Consider the following 17,609-nt stretch of genomic DNA (forward strand, 5'->3'; position numbering starts at 1 on the left):
TGTAACAATGTTTGATTCATTTCTTTCAAACAGAAAGCAAGGCGTGAAACTTGAGGCAGTTGGTTTCAGAAGGCACAATTTGTCATCCTATTTTGGAAAAAAAGGGATGAGTACCACAAACAAAACAAGCTAACGATGAATACTGACTAAAATCAATTTACTTTACTTTTCGCGAAAAAAAGATGCTTTTTGACAAGACATATTTCAACAGAAAACAATGAAAAGCAAAAGAACATTGCAGATATTTAGAATTGGAGATTGCCTCAAGTTTGAGATGTCAAACACAAATTAATAACACTCCTCTCCTTCAAAACACTCAATATATATTAAACGTCATGAAACACTACTTGGAGGACCTCTGATGTTGTTGAGATCCGTAGTACTCTCAGATAATAAATTTATTGCTCTACTGTTTCAAAGTCGTAACAATTGATAAAGTCAACGAAGTCAAGCAGTAAAAGAACTATGTATGGACTGTTCCTTGTCTTCAAAAATGGGAATGTTTTCATTTCAAAAATCCGAGACACAGAAAATAGCGACAATATTTAATTAAATAAGTAAAAATTGGCAGTTGAAATTTCCGATTTAAAATAATTATAACATTGCGTAGCCTCGATTGCAAACAAACGGAATTTTAGATTTCGTGCCGCTTATAAGACTTTTTATTCGGTCGAGAATTTTTTCCTTCTATCATAACTTTGGCTCATCAATTTGGTTGAAAAGAAAATAATTTTCAGTTATAAATGTACGCTATATAATTGTAGGCTGTAATTCAACGCTTTTCAAGCTGAAATTTCAATTACGTTTAATTTAAAGTAGAGTAGCAAAAAATGAGATGCTTATTTTCAAAGCAACGACTTACATTGTATAGCTTGAAATTGTAGTCGCGAATCAATTGTAGTCGCAACATTCATTGATCCTGGCCTGTCCAGTAAAAATCAAATGCAAAGTCCCAATTTTTCCCAACAAAAGAAAACTAACATTTAATTTTTGTACATAAGTTTTTCGTTTAAAACCAGCTATAGGTGACACAGTTTTTAAACAAAGAGTTAAAATATATTCGGTCCGTCTAATTGTTGTCTAGACATGTCAATTCAACATTGGCGTCCATTTTACCAATGCAAATAGTTTGTACATTTTTTTCGAAAATTTAGTGCTGTTTTTGGAAAAAATCAATTTTAGCGAACGCCGAAATTTTTAAAACCGCCACGAATTTTAGTAAATAGGCAGCTAAAAGAGGCACACAACGAATTTTTTAATCAACCTTAACTTGAATTTCCGACAATAAGTAAAAGTGGAATTTAGTCAGGAAAAAAATGGATGAGAAAATGAAAACAAAATAGCTTCCAATCAAAATGATGGTGATTTTATTTTACAGAGATCCAATCAAGTATTGCAAGCTAAAACGGGAATTTTCAAAAGATAGGGATGTACAATGGAGTGTAAGCATAAGCGACTGATCAAGTTCTTTTTCTGCTACTGATGCAAAAGCGATCTTAATTTCCGAGCAATTACGCTAAAAGCTTTAAACGAGTGATTGGATTCACTTGACAATAGCAGAGCTCCTGTTCCCAGAATTTTCATTGCATGCGCAGTAAAAGCTGTAAAAATCTTAAGTTACTTACAATTCATGTTCAACGATGGCATTTTAGAACATTTTCAGTACTGTTCGAAATTTGTTTTCCCAGTCCTGTTTACAGTGGACGCACGGGTATCAGAAAATTATAGGCCGGTCTCAGTTACTCCATGTTTGCATAACTTTTTGGAAGTGTTATATTGAACCAAGTAAATAAAACAACAAAAAATTTACCTGATGATACTCAATCTGGATTTTGAATAACATAAGTTGTCCGCAGAGGCGTTTAGCAATAATTTGAAGCCATGTTTTTAGGCAAACATGATACATTTGAAAAAACAGTTAATGGTCTTTCATTTTATTGGTCTTTCCAAAGCGTTTAACTCAATATCCCATCAAAATTTTTCTCAGGTAATTAGTTTATCGATTTGCCAAACTGTAACAATGTTTGATTCATTTCTTTCAAACAGAAAGCAAGGCGTGAAACTTGAGGCAGTTGGTTTCAGAAGGCACAATTTGTCATCCTATTTTGGAAAAAAAGGGATGAGTACCACAAACAAAACAAGCTAACGATGAATACTGACTAAAATCAATTTACTTTACTTTTCGCGAAAAAAAGATGCTTTTTGACAAGACATATTTCAACAGAAAACAATGAAAAGCAAAAGAACATTGCAGATATTTAGAATTGGAGATTGCCTCAAGTTTGAGATGTCAAACACAAATTAATAACACTCCTCTCCTTCAAAACACTCAATATATATTAAACGTCATGAAACACTACTTGGAGGACCTCTGATGTTGTTGAGATCCGTAGTACTCTCAGATAATAAATTTATTGCTCTACTGTTTCAAAGTCGTAACAATTGATAAAGTCAACGAATCAGCCGACAAATAAGTTAGAGAATCGAAGTTACCTACAGAAAAAAATCTAAAATACTACAGAGAAAAAAAGGAAAGATGAGATCTTGTAATGAAATCTCACATTTTAACAGCGGAAATGTCAATCACTAAAATGAATTTCGATATTAAGAAGTATATTCTTTCAGGAATTGTATTTCGTACAGCTACTTTCTTATTGCGCGCAAAACGTGTCCAGAAGGAAGCAGCTCATATCAAAAGCATCTGATCTCTACAACAAAAAGGCATTCTGAAATGGAAATTTCCTCTTGAAATACCACAAAAACATCACCAGTTGCTAAGAATGTTAAAACAGCATCTGATACAGCAATTTACATTTGTATCTTTCGAAACAAAGATTTGAAGTTATCTTTATGCTTAGCAGAATACAAAACACGGATTGTTATTCAAATATTGTACTGAGAACAAGAAAAATAAATCTTAGATCTCATTTCCAAATTTTAACTCTATTGTTATGAAAGTAATTGACTGGTTAATTGAAAAATAAAATGTAAATATATTCCAAATACTTCAATTGTCTTCATATCCTTAAGTAATAAATTATTAGATATTGGAATTACACATGCAAGCTATCATAAAAAGAGTGCAGTTCATTCAAAAATTCTAAGTTCAAGGCTAAAAAATTAAATAGTTTCCTCGATTTAAGAAAAACTATTAACAGACATTTCAGTATTTAATTTTAAAGGAAAATTTGAATGAGAAAATTTGCCACATGATTTTATAATTTTCATTGGTGAATTTTCCCCCTATATTTTCAGGAAATGCCTTTTTAAAACCTCATATCTTCTTAGCCAAAACTAAATTCAAATAGCTCTGCAATAAATCAATAACTGAAATGTCTTTCTGTAATGAATATTTGGGGCGGTCCAAAATTACAGATTTTAAAAACATCCGGGCATAGATTTCCTACCATAATTATATAAGGTTGCAACAATAGAACAGAAAGCGGTGACTGAATCAAGAAACTTGAATCAAGAAAGCGAATAAGAAACTTGAGAAAATTTCTGTTTTATATATTTTGGAAGATAGTAAACTTCTGTTAGTATAGCATTTCTAACCACTTATGTAGCTCTAGACGAAGTTGTTATTGCAAAAACTACATTGATTCTTTGTTTTATGTCACAAATTTCCCTTTCTGACCCTTTCTATGGAGATGACTCCTAAAAGTTGAATACTAATGAATCAATATTTCGACCATTGAAGGTTTAAGCTAAGATAATATTAATATCGAAGCCCTTAGCGCCTAAAAAATAAAGACACCCTGCAATATAGTTCCCCATTACAAGTGATGCCTGAGCAATTACCTCAAAAAGCTTCAAATTGGCAAACAATAAATTTATATCAAGAATTCCAAAAACAATTTTTACAATCATTCAGTTACTAGCCAACAATCACTACTCAAGAAAATCTCAGAATCGTGCACTAATTCATCTAATACAGGTTTTAAAAAAACGGAAGTTAGTTTACAGTCTGAAACCGATCTCTGTAATGAAGGAAACATTTTCTGCAGTATTTCTGTACTTGGAGGTGGATTAAATTCTTTGATCACGCTCTTCAGTTCCACTCTTAATTTGGGATCATTTCTAGGAATGTATATTTTCGGCAAACATGAGTTTTCGGAAGACTCAATTTGATCGTAATTGGGATTGATTTTGAGAATGATTTTATCGGTTATCAGACAATATAGAGCTATATCTAACACAAATTGACCGTTTTTGAAGCAAAACGATTGACCGACTTTCTCACACCCTTTTTGAACACTTGACGCAAAAGTTGACTTTTGAAAATCGGTTTTAAAATTGCCAAATTTTTCACAAACTGACTGATCATTTGGTACTTTATTAGTCGGGAGAATAATTTTATAATCTTCTATACAATTTAAAACTCCGCTCTCCACGACATCTGATAGATCGAGCAAATAATGAGGTTTCGAAGATCGGAAGAACGCATTGAGTCGTTCGGTTGTCATGGCAACAATGGAATCCAAGGACTTGATGGAATCCAAAACGAGGTTATCAAGAGCGCCGTTTTCCTGGTCGTCCTAAAAAATAGTAAAAAATAAAGAAAAAGAAGAGGGATAATTCGGTCATTTTCTTTTGTTAGAAACTTATAATTTTTGCCATTAATTAGCCTTTTTTCTTGATTCAGAATCACAAGCTAGCAATAGAAATCATGCTTCTTACCAACTTTTCTCCAGCACTACTGCTAAATTTGAAGTACATATAGACTAGATGTGTTTTCACATATGCGCGGAGGTTAGGGATGGACATGGAAGGGTTGTTGGGGGGGGGGGGGTTCAGGGTTAGCCGTTTACAAAAAAAACAATCAAAATTTCGCAACAGTTAGCATTACAGACTCTTTAGACAAATCATTTATTGAAAACATGAAACCAACTCAATATGTTCTCATAAACTTCATTAACTTATGGCTCACCTTGGCTTCAGTTTTGACAGGCCAGTAGGACACTATAGAACTCTTCACTTGACGACCATCCAAGTACTCTCTATGCTTAACTCTCAATTTCATGTAGTTCAACTCTTCATTCAAACTCAGCGACTTTTCGTTGTCTTTGAATACACTGATTTCGAACACATCTAGAATCCTGGTCGAGTCCATTTGTTTAATGAAAGCTGAAACTATGACATCCTGGCCAAACTCAAGCGGTAGTTCTCCGTGTTTTATATTTACAAAGTCGTTTTTCCATAACAAACAATTCATAATATGCGAATCATCTTGGAGCAGAAATTTATAAAAACTGTCATTGTCGACAATTTTTCGGACCATTCCGAACACTTTAACTCGTACAATTGGGTGGCCTCGATAATGAAAAACCAACTTATTGCTCTTCAATTTGTACAGAAATTTCAAAGAGTTGCGAATTTCATATATGCTCAAACAAACAGGCGTTGAGCCGAACTCGCTTTTGAATAACAATTCTTTGGGAACCCCGAATTCACACACGAGGTTCCGATATTCAGGACCGTCGAATATCTCAGTGAAATAGTGAAAACAGGCTGGGTCGATAAAAACTGAGCCCGGTTTGTAGTTCAAAATAGCTTGCATTGAAAGCACTTCAATTTCATTTTGTACCTCTCATTTAATTAGGAATAGGTTTCATACAAAAGTCGAACACAACTTCGAATCTGAAACAGAAATATCATACACAAATTTATTCGAATCTTAGAAAAAAGTAGAATGCGCAATTAAGTGAACGAACCTTTATCAGACGTTCCGCGAATGCTTATAGCTACAATACGGCGCAAAAAACAGACAAAATATTATCCGCCTAATAATAGGCCACTAAAATAGGCCGTGTAGAATATTAGATGGATTCTCAATTTCCGCAAAATTCTAACATAAACTGACTAAGGTCGGAGAAATTGCTCTCGAACGACAGGCCTAGATAATTTTTTACTAATGAAAAAAATCCGACCAATGAGGGTTTCGAACCCTCAACCTACGTCGTACTAAACTGAAGCATTAACCACTCCTCTATCCGCGTATTGTTCTAGCGTATCTTAACAATGGTTTCATTTTAGCAAAGGACTTAATTTCTGAATACCATGAACTTAGATCCAGCGAAAATCAAGAAGTCAATTGTGAAAAAGTCACTCGGGAAGTGAAAACAACTGAATGTTCCAGAAGAAAACGGTCAAGCAAAAATTTTTCATACAAAGAAACTCGTTTAAAATAATTGCTTCAGACTTTGTTCGAGTGCTTCAAATTCATAAATGTTATATAATGTGCACACAAATTACGCAATACAACGCGTATTGTTACAGTAGTCAACTATGTCAAGCAGAAAACGAATCCCTACATTGACTTCATCATTTGTTTGGATCAAATTGTGTCGAATAGAGTTTAAAACAGAAACGCTTCAAATAAAAGGAAGAGCGAAACTGTTATGGTAATAGTAATTTAATAGTTAATAGTAAGCTATTTTTAACTTAAAATCTTTCTAGGAAGATACTTGGTTTGAGCCCATCCATATATTTTCCACGAAAAACGTCCTCTATAAAAATTTGAAAGGATGCTACGACTCAAATTTAATTGCAAAATGAAAGGAGGGAAATCATTGCGGCCGAAAATCCTGGCCTTATAGCACAACGCTTTATCTTAAATTTGGTTATGCAAATTCTGAAAACCTTTCCAGTTCTTCCTTGCCGGTGAATCTATATTAATTTCGTGATAACTAAACAATTATTAATAATACAGGCGTAATTAAGACAATTAATTATTGACTAATGAAAACACCAGGCAAGGAGCATCAAAAATTTAACCAAGTCAATTTAACCAAGAAGGTTAAACCAAGCTTTAAAACCTCATATTAACTGTTTTTGAGGCAATTTGTAACTCATAGCGCAATCCTGTCAGCAGTATCACATAGTATTTTAAATAGCTTCTATCTAGGGTATTAACGAATTGGACTTTCTGAACATAGAAGCCCATACACTTTACGTTTACGTTTAGAAAGTCCAATTCTTTAATACCCTAGATAGAAGCCATTTAAAATACTGTAACACTGCTGACAGGATTGAGCTATCATTCATAAATTGCCCCAGAAAACAGTTCAATTTAGGTTTTAAAGCTTGATTAAACCTTCGCTAAATTGACTTGTCTAAAGATATTGTGCTCTTTAATCTTATCTTGTCTAGTTTTCATTAGACAGTAGAAGTGCCATAAAAAATTTTTTAGTTATTACGAAATGTAAACCGGCGTTTGGACCTAATATCTAACAGAGGTTCAAAGACAAGAAAGAGTTGGAAAGTTTTGCAGCATTTGCTTAGCCAAAATTAGGATAACAGGCTTGTGCTTTATGAATGTATTTTTGGACGCCATGGTTTCCCTACTTTCTTCTATAATTTTGTCCGCTTAGGAACGAAATTTTTTGCACGTCAATTTGCGCTCTATCAAAAAACGGTGTGAGCAGAAACAGCTCTACGGTGTTCAAATTTGTTCACCAGTCAAACTACTAGAAAATTTTTAGGACGTGCGGAATTTATGTTGAAAATAATTACTCCAAAATATTTAACTAACAAATACGCCTCCGATACTCCTCGTCGAGTCGTAAAAAACAGCGTATCAATACAGTTCAAATTCTTGGCTTTGTAATATACAAACGTTAAGTGTATGGGCTTGTTTTTAAAAATGTCAAGAATTTGAACTGTATTGGTACGCTGTTTTTTCATGACTCGAAGAGGAGTATCGGGGGCGTATTTTTAATTCAAAAAAATTCGAGTGGGTCTGAAACAGAAATTCCCAACATCCTAAAAAATTCTAGTGGCTTGACTGCTGAACAAATTTGAACAGCGAAGAGAAAAGTTTTTTTGCCCACACCGTTGTTTTTGAGAGAGCGCGAAATTGACGAGCGAAAAAATTTGGTTCTAAAGCGAGCAAAATTTTTTGTTCACCTGCGGTTACTTTAAGCAGTTTATAAGACATTGGCGATTTTTCTTCTCTTAAGATTAAGTTTGAGAAGATAACTTAGACAATATAAAGTTTGCTTTGAGTTTTTTTTTAAAATTGTGATTTTTAATCAAGTTTCATGCTAATCTACACATTTTTTTTGCCATCTTGCTCTTTTTTAAGCCACATCAGTAATTTTTTGCGCATTGTTTTCTTCCATTGCAATTGCGGAGAAATGAATAGTCACCTATTGCTCCATATAATTTTGAGGCATCATTTTTTGCAGTCTTGAAAGCACAAAACCTTTTTTTAACTTTTTCTAAATTAGACGTTTTCGTGATTTCCTACTGTTGCATGAGCATTTCAATGATCACAATTTTATAAACGAAAAGTTGTCGTTCTTATGCGCACTTCCATTATATTAGGAAATAATTGAATTTTTAATTTTTTTTAGTTCACTTGGTTTTTTGGGCTAAAAATTTTGATAATTTAATTAATTATCTAAAATATTCTAATTTTTTTCGTGGGTGGTTTCAGTAGGTATTTTTTCTGAATGGGTCTTTATTGGCTGAGATGACTCGAGTTGTTGCCGGAATTCTTCCGGCTAGGTTCTTTTAAAGATTTGTTTTCATGACTTTGAAGTCAAATTGAAGTGACGATTATGGTCAAACGGAAACAGGAAGTGGAACAAAACAGCTAGTGGTTTTGCTACGCGAAAGTTTTTCACACTAATTTTAATGTGGAGTGAGTCTTTGAACAAAAATTTGCTTTCTTCATTGTGATTTTTTGTGCACATAGGGCAATTTGGGTAGATTTTACTGTTTTTGATTTTTTTAATGGTTTTTGATTTTTTTCTAAATAGTTTCCCCAATGCTTTCATAGCCCTATCTAGGTCCAATTTTTCTAAGTCAATAAAAATTCGTTGAATTTTAGGTCAGGATTTGTGTCAAATAACTATTCCAAGAGTTTAACGTCGTCTATCGATCTTCTGATTAAACACAATTATTTTTTATCTTTCACGAGTGTGCTTACCATGGCAGACAATTTTGAGGATCTCGAACCCCGGATCAATCTGTACTCTAAAGAGTAAAATATCCCGTTGCGGCAATCGAAGCGACTTTCGGAGAACAATGAACTCCAGGGAAGATCATATACAGTATTTTAAATTTTTAATACCAAATTCAAACTATTTAGGAACCTTTTGTACATGAGTTAGATAAAAAAGTCAACTAAATTGACTTGCAAAAGGTATAAAATGCTGCCGATTCTCACCATATCAAACAATCCACGAAAAAGGCAAAATTTGTGAAAAACTTTTTAATTTATTATTCTACGCTTAAAGTCTATACTTAAAAATCTCCATGAGAGCTACAGTTAACGATTATGTAAACGAGCAAACATCAGTAGTATCGACAAGGAACGAAGAAAAACTTTGTACTAAGCATGAAGAAAAACTTGGCCTATAAATTGGACTTCGGAATTTCGTGCAAGCCTTTCAACTTCATTCATACACGCACCTGTGTTAAAACAACGACCATACCGGGGCTCGATTGTCGCATATCAAAACCAACTGCGTCACATGAACTAGTCTTGCTAATTCAGTATACTTTTTCATTTAGCATTATTTATACTATATTAGGTACATTTATCTTTCTACAACATTAACTTTTCTACAAGTGTCCTAATATCGATTTTTTTATCGAACTGCTTTCCGAGCAGTATAAAAATTATCTTGACATTAAATTATCTTGACATCTTGACCTACAAGGTCTTAGGTGGTGCTTTGGACCGGGTGACTATGCTGGCTTGTTGATTACATCGAATTCCCTGCCAGTTGCCTATCAGCTGATTGAGAGTGATTTGCGTTTCTTCTCTGCTATAATGAGCGAACAAAATTGTCTAAGTTTTAACGATTTCTTCACAATTGAGACAAAGAGTGTAAATACTCGTAATATGGACCTGGAACGCTTAGTCGTCTCGCGAGCAAGAAAACGTATTACAGAGAAGTCCTTCTTCTTCCGAGTGCAAAGAGTGGTCAATGACACTGCTGATCTTCTGAATGTCGGTATAAGCAGCTTCAAATCGAAAAACCCATGTCAAGATCTTATACATAATTGTCTTTTGAACTTAACAAAAACGAAATATGACATCAATAATACATGTACTTGGGCTTTAAAATGTAGATGTAGTGTTTGTGCAGGATAGGCTTTATTTTAATGTTTTAGTTCATTCTTTTTTGTAATTATTAACCTTATTTTCTTTTGACATGTTAACAATGCTCACTCTATTTATGATACTGTAATATCCTATCAAAGGTAATAGAAGTCTTTTACTACTACTACTACTTAATTTTCAAAAACTATTATCTTGACATTAATTTTCAAAAACAATTATCTTGACATTAATTTTCAAAAACTATTATCTTGACATTAATTTTCAAAAACTATTATCTTGACATTAATTTTCAAAAACTATTATCTTGACATTAATTTTCTGAAAGCATCTAAGTTGCAGGCGAGTAAGTTGCGCAGGAAATTCCTAAAAACTTTGCTTCTTTGATGCTTCTGCTCAGCAGACAAACTTTAACTTGGAACTTAGACTGAATCACAACCAGACCCAGTTTCCATCGAAAGAGTGATCAAAGAGATATGATTCTGCTAAAGGAGGCTTCGTTAGAAATTAGGGTTAGAGATAAAACTAAATGTGATTAATCAACGGTCTGAATTTGGAGCAATCATCTGTAATTGAAATTTGCGTCTACCGAGAAATTTGAACTAAATTCTCATTAATAGTTAATTTGAAGAACAAAAGAACGCACAAGCAGCAATAAGATACAAGTAGCAAACTAAAAGCATTGTTTTCAAGAGCACTTGCACTTTTCTGAACTCAGAAAGGGGTGGAGAACCCCCCCCCCCCCCCCACCCCGCACGCCCGTCGTGGGATTAAACTAAAAGTTTTCATAACTTACATTTTTCACTTTGATACTGGTGGTAATAGTTGTAATGGATAAATAGATAGTCCCTACTCTTAATAGGCGTCGCAAACCATTAATAGCGCTAAAATGCTCATCAATTTGACCACCAATCGTTAGGAAAAATTTGTTTAGAAGCTAAGAGGAAGGCTTATGAGTTTGATTTGATTATCAGATTTCTTTATAATACTTGCTCTAGTTCCGTAATCTGGTCGGCTTGAAAAGTTTATAGAAAGATTGAGTCATTGTAAAGTTTTTTATTTTATCCTTAACGACTCAACTGTTAAGTTAGGTCTGAGAAAATACAAAAAATATGACAAAAATCCCAGTGTTTTGACCCATACTTCAAATTATCAAAAGAAATATTATACTGGAAATTTAAAGCCATCAAAATTCAAGACTTCAAAATGAAACTCGGATATTAATGCTGCTTAAAACCTTCAAAATATTTTAAAACCTTAAAATTTTCAGAGCCAAGCTTGGAAAAAAATATGAACCTCTATCGCAAATATTTTCTTAGATAGGAAATCAGAGCTCTGGATTCAAGAAAAATCATTGACGAATTCCTGACACACGACTTAGCACAAATTTCGTTGTGAATCTAATCGCTATCGATTAAGAGAACCAGTGATAGTTCTTGATCAGATGTATTAATTTCGGAACTCAGATCAAAGCCACATGAACACAAAAGCATCATCCATTATTACAATAAAAACATGAAAAACTACGAAATGGAATCGGGAGGAAACGCAAACATAATACTTCAATAACAAAATGCATTAATAATAAATGGTCGAATTCTTCATCTTAAAGACAGGAAAAAGTTCCCAGAAGCGCACTATGCTGCCAAATTGAGACGATTTAGAGTTAATTCAGCCTCGTTTGCAAACAGGTGAAAAATATCTGTCAAATTATTCTTCATAAGTAGCAGCCGATATTAATAAATTAGTGACAGGACGTAGACACAACCATATTCCTAAAACACAAAAAAAACTCTTTTTATCAGCGGATGATTTATTGTATCTAATTTTCTTTAGTTCAAATTTAAACTACGCTTCAATGCTAAACATTTTCTCAGATACAGTTTTCTGTGCGTTTATTTTTTCTAAGCTTTTTTTAGAGAAATATTTTCAAAACAATTTTGGAATGTTCAGCCTTCCGACAAGCTAGCAACAGTGATGTTAAGATATGAAGCAATATTAATATAGACGAAAAAAATTCTCGCTTTCATCATTTTTCATCATCAGAAAAAAATTATCGCTTTAATCATTTTTAAATCCTGTGACATCAAAACGCTACAAGCATTGCATAGAGGAGGAACTTTTAAACAGTATTTCAAATTCTAGACTCTCATAATAAGAGTCAAAAAAATTTCAACGCATCACTTCTCGTTAAAAGAAATAAAACCAGAAACTTTGTAAAATGAGGTCCCATTTTCACATGACTTAAATTTGACTAAATAAGAAAATCGAACAATCGAAAACCTTCAACGCCAAAAGCTTGGACGTCTGAATTGGAAAGAATTACAATGGTCACAAATGCGTCTCAATTAGGTAAGAACAAAAACTACACTAATCGCATTTATGATTTTTAGGAAGCCTGGTTCGCTATAACTGATCTGATCAACCAAGCAACTCATATTCAAAAGCTCAATTTTTTAGAGCAAGGTTAAAAAAAATGGCCAACCTGAGCTATAAAATAGGTTCAAAAACAATACCTCAAACCTATAACAAGACAAGGAGGCTCGGTAATGTGCTTTTGCACATAGGGTTTCGACCCCGCTCAGCGGCCGAATGAGGAAGAGATAGAAAAATTTCCAGAAATTCATAACCGTTTAACAACTTAGCGAAAAAATTAATGATAGATTAGAGGATCGATGAGACTTGCCATTTATGAGAGTACCGGAGAAGATCTCGATCAATTACGACCAAAAAACTCGATGTCTATATTTAAAAAAAATCACTTATTAACAAAAGAAAATGGAATCAGATAAAGCTAGAAATGTTCTATCAGACGCCCAATAAAAAATGTTGGACCAAAGATTACTCCGTATTTTAAAAAATATGAAAAACATTGGTATGTACATCCCCTTCAAAATATATGGGACACAATAATACCAGTAGAAAACATGAAAAACTTACTATACTGTTTATGGATTTAAAATGTCCAAACAACGGAAAAATTATAAAACAATGGAATATATTTATATCGGTTATATATCTCTAACATACCTTCATTTCTCAATGAAGTATTTCCTTTATGTCCAGTTAAAGTGAAGTTAATTTAACCTACCATAGCTCTCAACAGCTCTCTTAATACCTTGGTCCTTGAGAAAAAAAGTCAAGTGCCAATGCTTTCCAATTAACTTTTTCAGGAGCGCTTTTTTCTAGTACGTTATCATAAAAACTAGCTTGAAAAACACTAATTTTTGTTTGGTTGCAAGAGAAAAGCTCAAAAGCATTTGAAACGATAAGTTATTGTCATTTATAACCAAAAACAAAAATAGATGAAAATGGGTAGTTGAATATAGTAGTTGAATATATCCAGACCCAAACTGTTGTTAAAAATTCAAAACAAACTGTAGAAAACGCTAGCCACAAGAGACCCGAAACTAAAAAAGAAAAAGCAAAGAACATATGAGAATTCATAATTTCATTCAGGATTAATTTGTGAATCAAATCTCAAACACTCAACTTAACCTCAATAATTTAGAACTGAAGTTATTCCGGAAGGCAATTCCTGTATAACCAAAACAGCTAAACCACAGGCAGAAGAAGGGGCAAAAACGGAAATTTGGCAAAAACCGAAATTTGGCAAAAAACAAAAATTTGGCAAAAACGGAAATTTGGCAAAAACAGAAATTTGGCAAAAACGGAAATTTGGCAAAAACAGAAATTTGGCAAAAACGGAAATTTGGCAAAAACAGAAATTTTAGATCACGCGAAACGCAGAGCGTAAAAGTCACTCGAAAAGTCAAAACCGTCAAGCAAAGATTTGGCATAAAAAAGACACACACACGTTCACAAAAATTGCTATGAACTTCGTTCAAGAGCAATTAATCAATTCTAGTAAAATTTCTCAAATATAAAAATGAAATATATCAAGTGAACAGCAAATTTTACGCAAAAACAAAAAACATGAATCCAAAAGTGAGACAGAAGTAAAAGAAAAATGACCTCTCCACTCACTTAGAAATCTAAATTGATAAAGCAAAATAAGATCGAATGCAAATAGAGGTTACCCAAGCTATATAATATCGAGGTCAGTCACAACCCATCCAAAGTATCTTTGCCCTTGGAACTTATCAAAAGGTTGCTTGAGCAAATTGGTTGTCAATTCATATAAATAATGCGGAAGTGAAAAGAAGAACCCGAATAAAACTCCTAAAAAAATTTCGGCGCTAACCAAATACAACCTCTCAGTAAATTCTAAAACACTAATACAACAGAGCAAAAGTACATAGGATTGAGAAGGAAGCAGCTAGCACATCTTAAATTAGATGATTTCATTGATTAGATGATTGACGAGATAATTAGATGATTGATGAGATATTCGTTTATTAATTTTGAAACAAAAACATCCAGAAGTTTCAATTATGCCTCTTGGAAAAATATTTTGTAATTGTGAGCAATCAAAACAATTGAGAAGTCCAATTGTATGTAGCTAAATTTAACAAAAAAAAACATTTGAATAAGCAAGTATAAAAAAAATCCCTAAATATTGACAAAGTCAACAGGCGTCAAAATTTAATCGATGTTTAGGCACTCGAAAACAGATTTACATTCAGATAAGCGCTTGTTTGACAAAAATGAGATTGAAATACGAGAAAACAAAAAAGTCTGTCGTAAAAACAATTAGCCACTATCTACAGCTATTCATAGTCTTCTATTATACCACTACTGCAATCAAAGAGATCTCTCATGCTCATACGGTAACAACCTTCACAGTATAGAACATCTTCACAAAATAGAACACAAAACAACATCTAAATTCAAAAATGAAAAAAAAATACTTAAATAATTTTGAAGAATCAATATCATCAACATCAAGAAGAATCACTATCAAAGAGACACATTATGTAGCTTATTGGGCTTCATTAGATCATAAAAAAGAACTCAAAATATTTGGACTGCGTAGCAAAACCCAGGAACAAAAATGGACAATTTATAAATTTTAACGCAAACACGTAGTGTTGAAGTTAACAAAACCATTAGTTGCCAACAGAGAAATTCAGACAACAGCAATGCACCATTAACACACAAGCATCGCTTTTGATAGACTAAATGGTTCATAATTTGTAAATAAAACGTTGCTACATTCATCGAAAAATGTGCAAACAAATGTGTCTACAGGGTTTAAAAACACTGAAACCATTTTTCTTCGTTTCACTAGAATTAACACCAATGGAACGACATTCATTAAATGAAATCTCATGCAAATTCATATTTTATAAACCGACAATTTCATCAAATTAAATGCTCATTTTGCCAAACAACATAACAGCTCAGGAAATCAACATCTATCCCGTTTTCAAACTGAAGTTCAAACTGCAAAATCGCAAGTAAAAACTTTATTAATATTCAGCTCGATTGACCTCTGATTATTTTCAACTACACCATACAAGCTCAATTTAGATATATAATTTAAAGCAGATTATTTAAAAAAATTACCTTTGCTCCCACTTAATAAAGCTAAATTGAAAATGCCAATTCAAACAGAGGTCACCCAGGCTATATAATAATGAGCTAAGTTATTACAGAGGTATTTCAGGTTTGCCCTAGTCACAAACCAAACTTGCAATTTTAAAAAATATTCAATATCCAATGGATAGATTCAGATGCTTAAATTATGCTTCCTTCGAAGGAACCTTGGTCTTAAAAGCATTCAGAACAATTGATAGATCCAATGGTGAACAACAAAACGATTTCAGAAATAAAATAAACAAAATTCTCCAAATTTTTACGAAACAAAATGGCGTCAATTTAAAAATTATATCTATCATTAGTTATCAAGAGAAAAGGAATTTTATATCCGGATATAACTCGATTTTGATCAATGAAGATTGATTTTTGATTGAAGTGCAAGGCAACAAAAAAAAACAAAGGTCGACTCAAATTTCACTTATATTTTATGATAAACCACACAACATCAACTCGAGAAGACCGCTTTATTCTATTACTGAAATGAAATCAATGAGGCCTTTGTGACAGACTGACACATAGACGTAACAAACGTACAGAGGACAATGCATATTGAATTCTAACTGAAACAAATAGTTTCAACGTAATGAATGCCATAAAAAATGAGCCGTGAACTTTATTTCCGTTCATTAGACTTCACGACTACTTCAGTGAGAACTGTCAGTATTGGGATTCAGAAACAAAACGATGAAAAACCAATTAGTTGAACTTATTTTAATGAAAACTTTTAGTGTCGAAGTCTCGTTGCCGGAGACAAATTCAGAAATAGCATATAATTACCATCAAAACAAATAGCGTTTATTATATTACGCCAGAAATTCACAAAAAAGACACAAAATGGACGTCAAGTGGTCACAAAGTAAAAACAAAACAATGCCAAAAATCTAGATCCAAATCCAAACTTGTTTTTTTCTTAAAAAAACACGATGAGCTAAAAAAAAAAATAGCGTCGATATCGCTTCAGTGTTACTAAAACCCGTAAATGTTGAAAATGTTAACATAATTTTTTAAAAATCAACAATTTTTTAAAGAAAAGAGTCCAGAAACGTTAAGAAAATCAGTGTTAAAAGAAGAATTTTCACAAAAAGTTTTGCGATAACTTCTTGAAAAAGACCAAAATTTTTAAAGGCTTTTTAATTTCTCAATGGACTGGTTTTCTAGAGATACCACTCGCAATTCTCCACGATAAATATATCGATCGGCCCAAACTTGACTGAACAAAAAACCCAGTTGAGCATATAGTTCTTTACTCCCACAAGTGGGGTCGGAAGAATTAGTTCCTAGCCACAATATCCAAAATGGATGCCAACAGAGTTTTCAAATTGGACAAACCAATAACTTTGTAACTTTGAAAACATGCCATGAAGGTCTACGCGCTTTAGATTTGACTTGTGACACTAGCATTCTGAGCAATAGCAATTTGAACAAACAGACGCTCAATAAGTCCTACATGAGAAAACAGCTATTCTAAAGCATGATATACACACTTCTCTTGAGATCAATTAAAACAAATATCAGCAACAAATTTGAATTTCTATAAAATATACAAATTTGCAAGTTCAACATATACAAACAGAAAATATTTATTTCAAAATTAGTTGCCAAGTTCCATTAAATTAAATAAATCCATTAAATTGATAATACATTATAAATTCATAATTATGTACAATTGTAATTATAATTAATTGCCCTCTAACAAAAAAAATACTTTCATTCTGTTAATCAACACCTGGTGAGCTGTTTGTGACAAAAAAACTAAGGTCGTTAATTTAATTCTGTAATATACACAAGACATTCACATGACAAAAAACACAAACACGTACACTATCATATACAAAATCACTGAAAATGAATAATCATTCGACCTTTTCATTATGAAGTTCTCTTTTTCTATCACGAGAACCGTGGCCAAACTTGAGAAATATTTTAGTCTCTAGTTACTTTCTTAATAGCATTAACTAATTTTTGATGCCACCGAAGCGATAAGTTCCTGTTTCTTTTATATTTAGTAAAGAATCTAAAAACTTAATAGCGA

General features: G+C 32.8%; 1 protein-coding gene across 1 annotated transcript; it reads right to left on the reverse strand.

Annotated features, from left to right (window-relative positions):
* Nucleotides 1–3,811: 3,811 nt before the first annotated feature.
* Nucleotides 3,812–5,666, reverse strand: LOC142342456 (uncharacterized). The gene is made up of 2 exons (XM_075393793.1): nucleotides 4,931–5,666; nucleotides 3,812–4,538 (listed from the first exon to the last, which is right to left on the reverse strand). Exons 1-2 carry the CDS (start codon nucleotides 5,558–5,560, stop codon nucleotides 3,867–3,869), a joined length of 1,302 nt encoding a protein of 433 aa, XP_075249908.1. The 5' UTR covers nucleotides 5,561–5,666; the 3' UTR covers nucleotides 3,812–3,866.
* Between the last annotated feature and the right edge of the window lie 11,943 nt (nucleotides 5,667–17,609).

The sequence above is a fragment of the Convolutriloba macropyga genome, chromosome 7 (genome assembly GCF_964194025.1).
Source record: "Convolutriloba macropyga chromosome 7, txConMacr16.3, whole genome shotgun sequence".
Classification (NCBI taxonomy): domain Eukaryota; kingdom Metazoa; phylum Xenacoelomorpha; order Acoela; family Convolutidae; genus Convolutriloba; species Convolutriloba macropyga.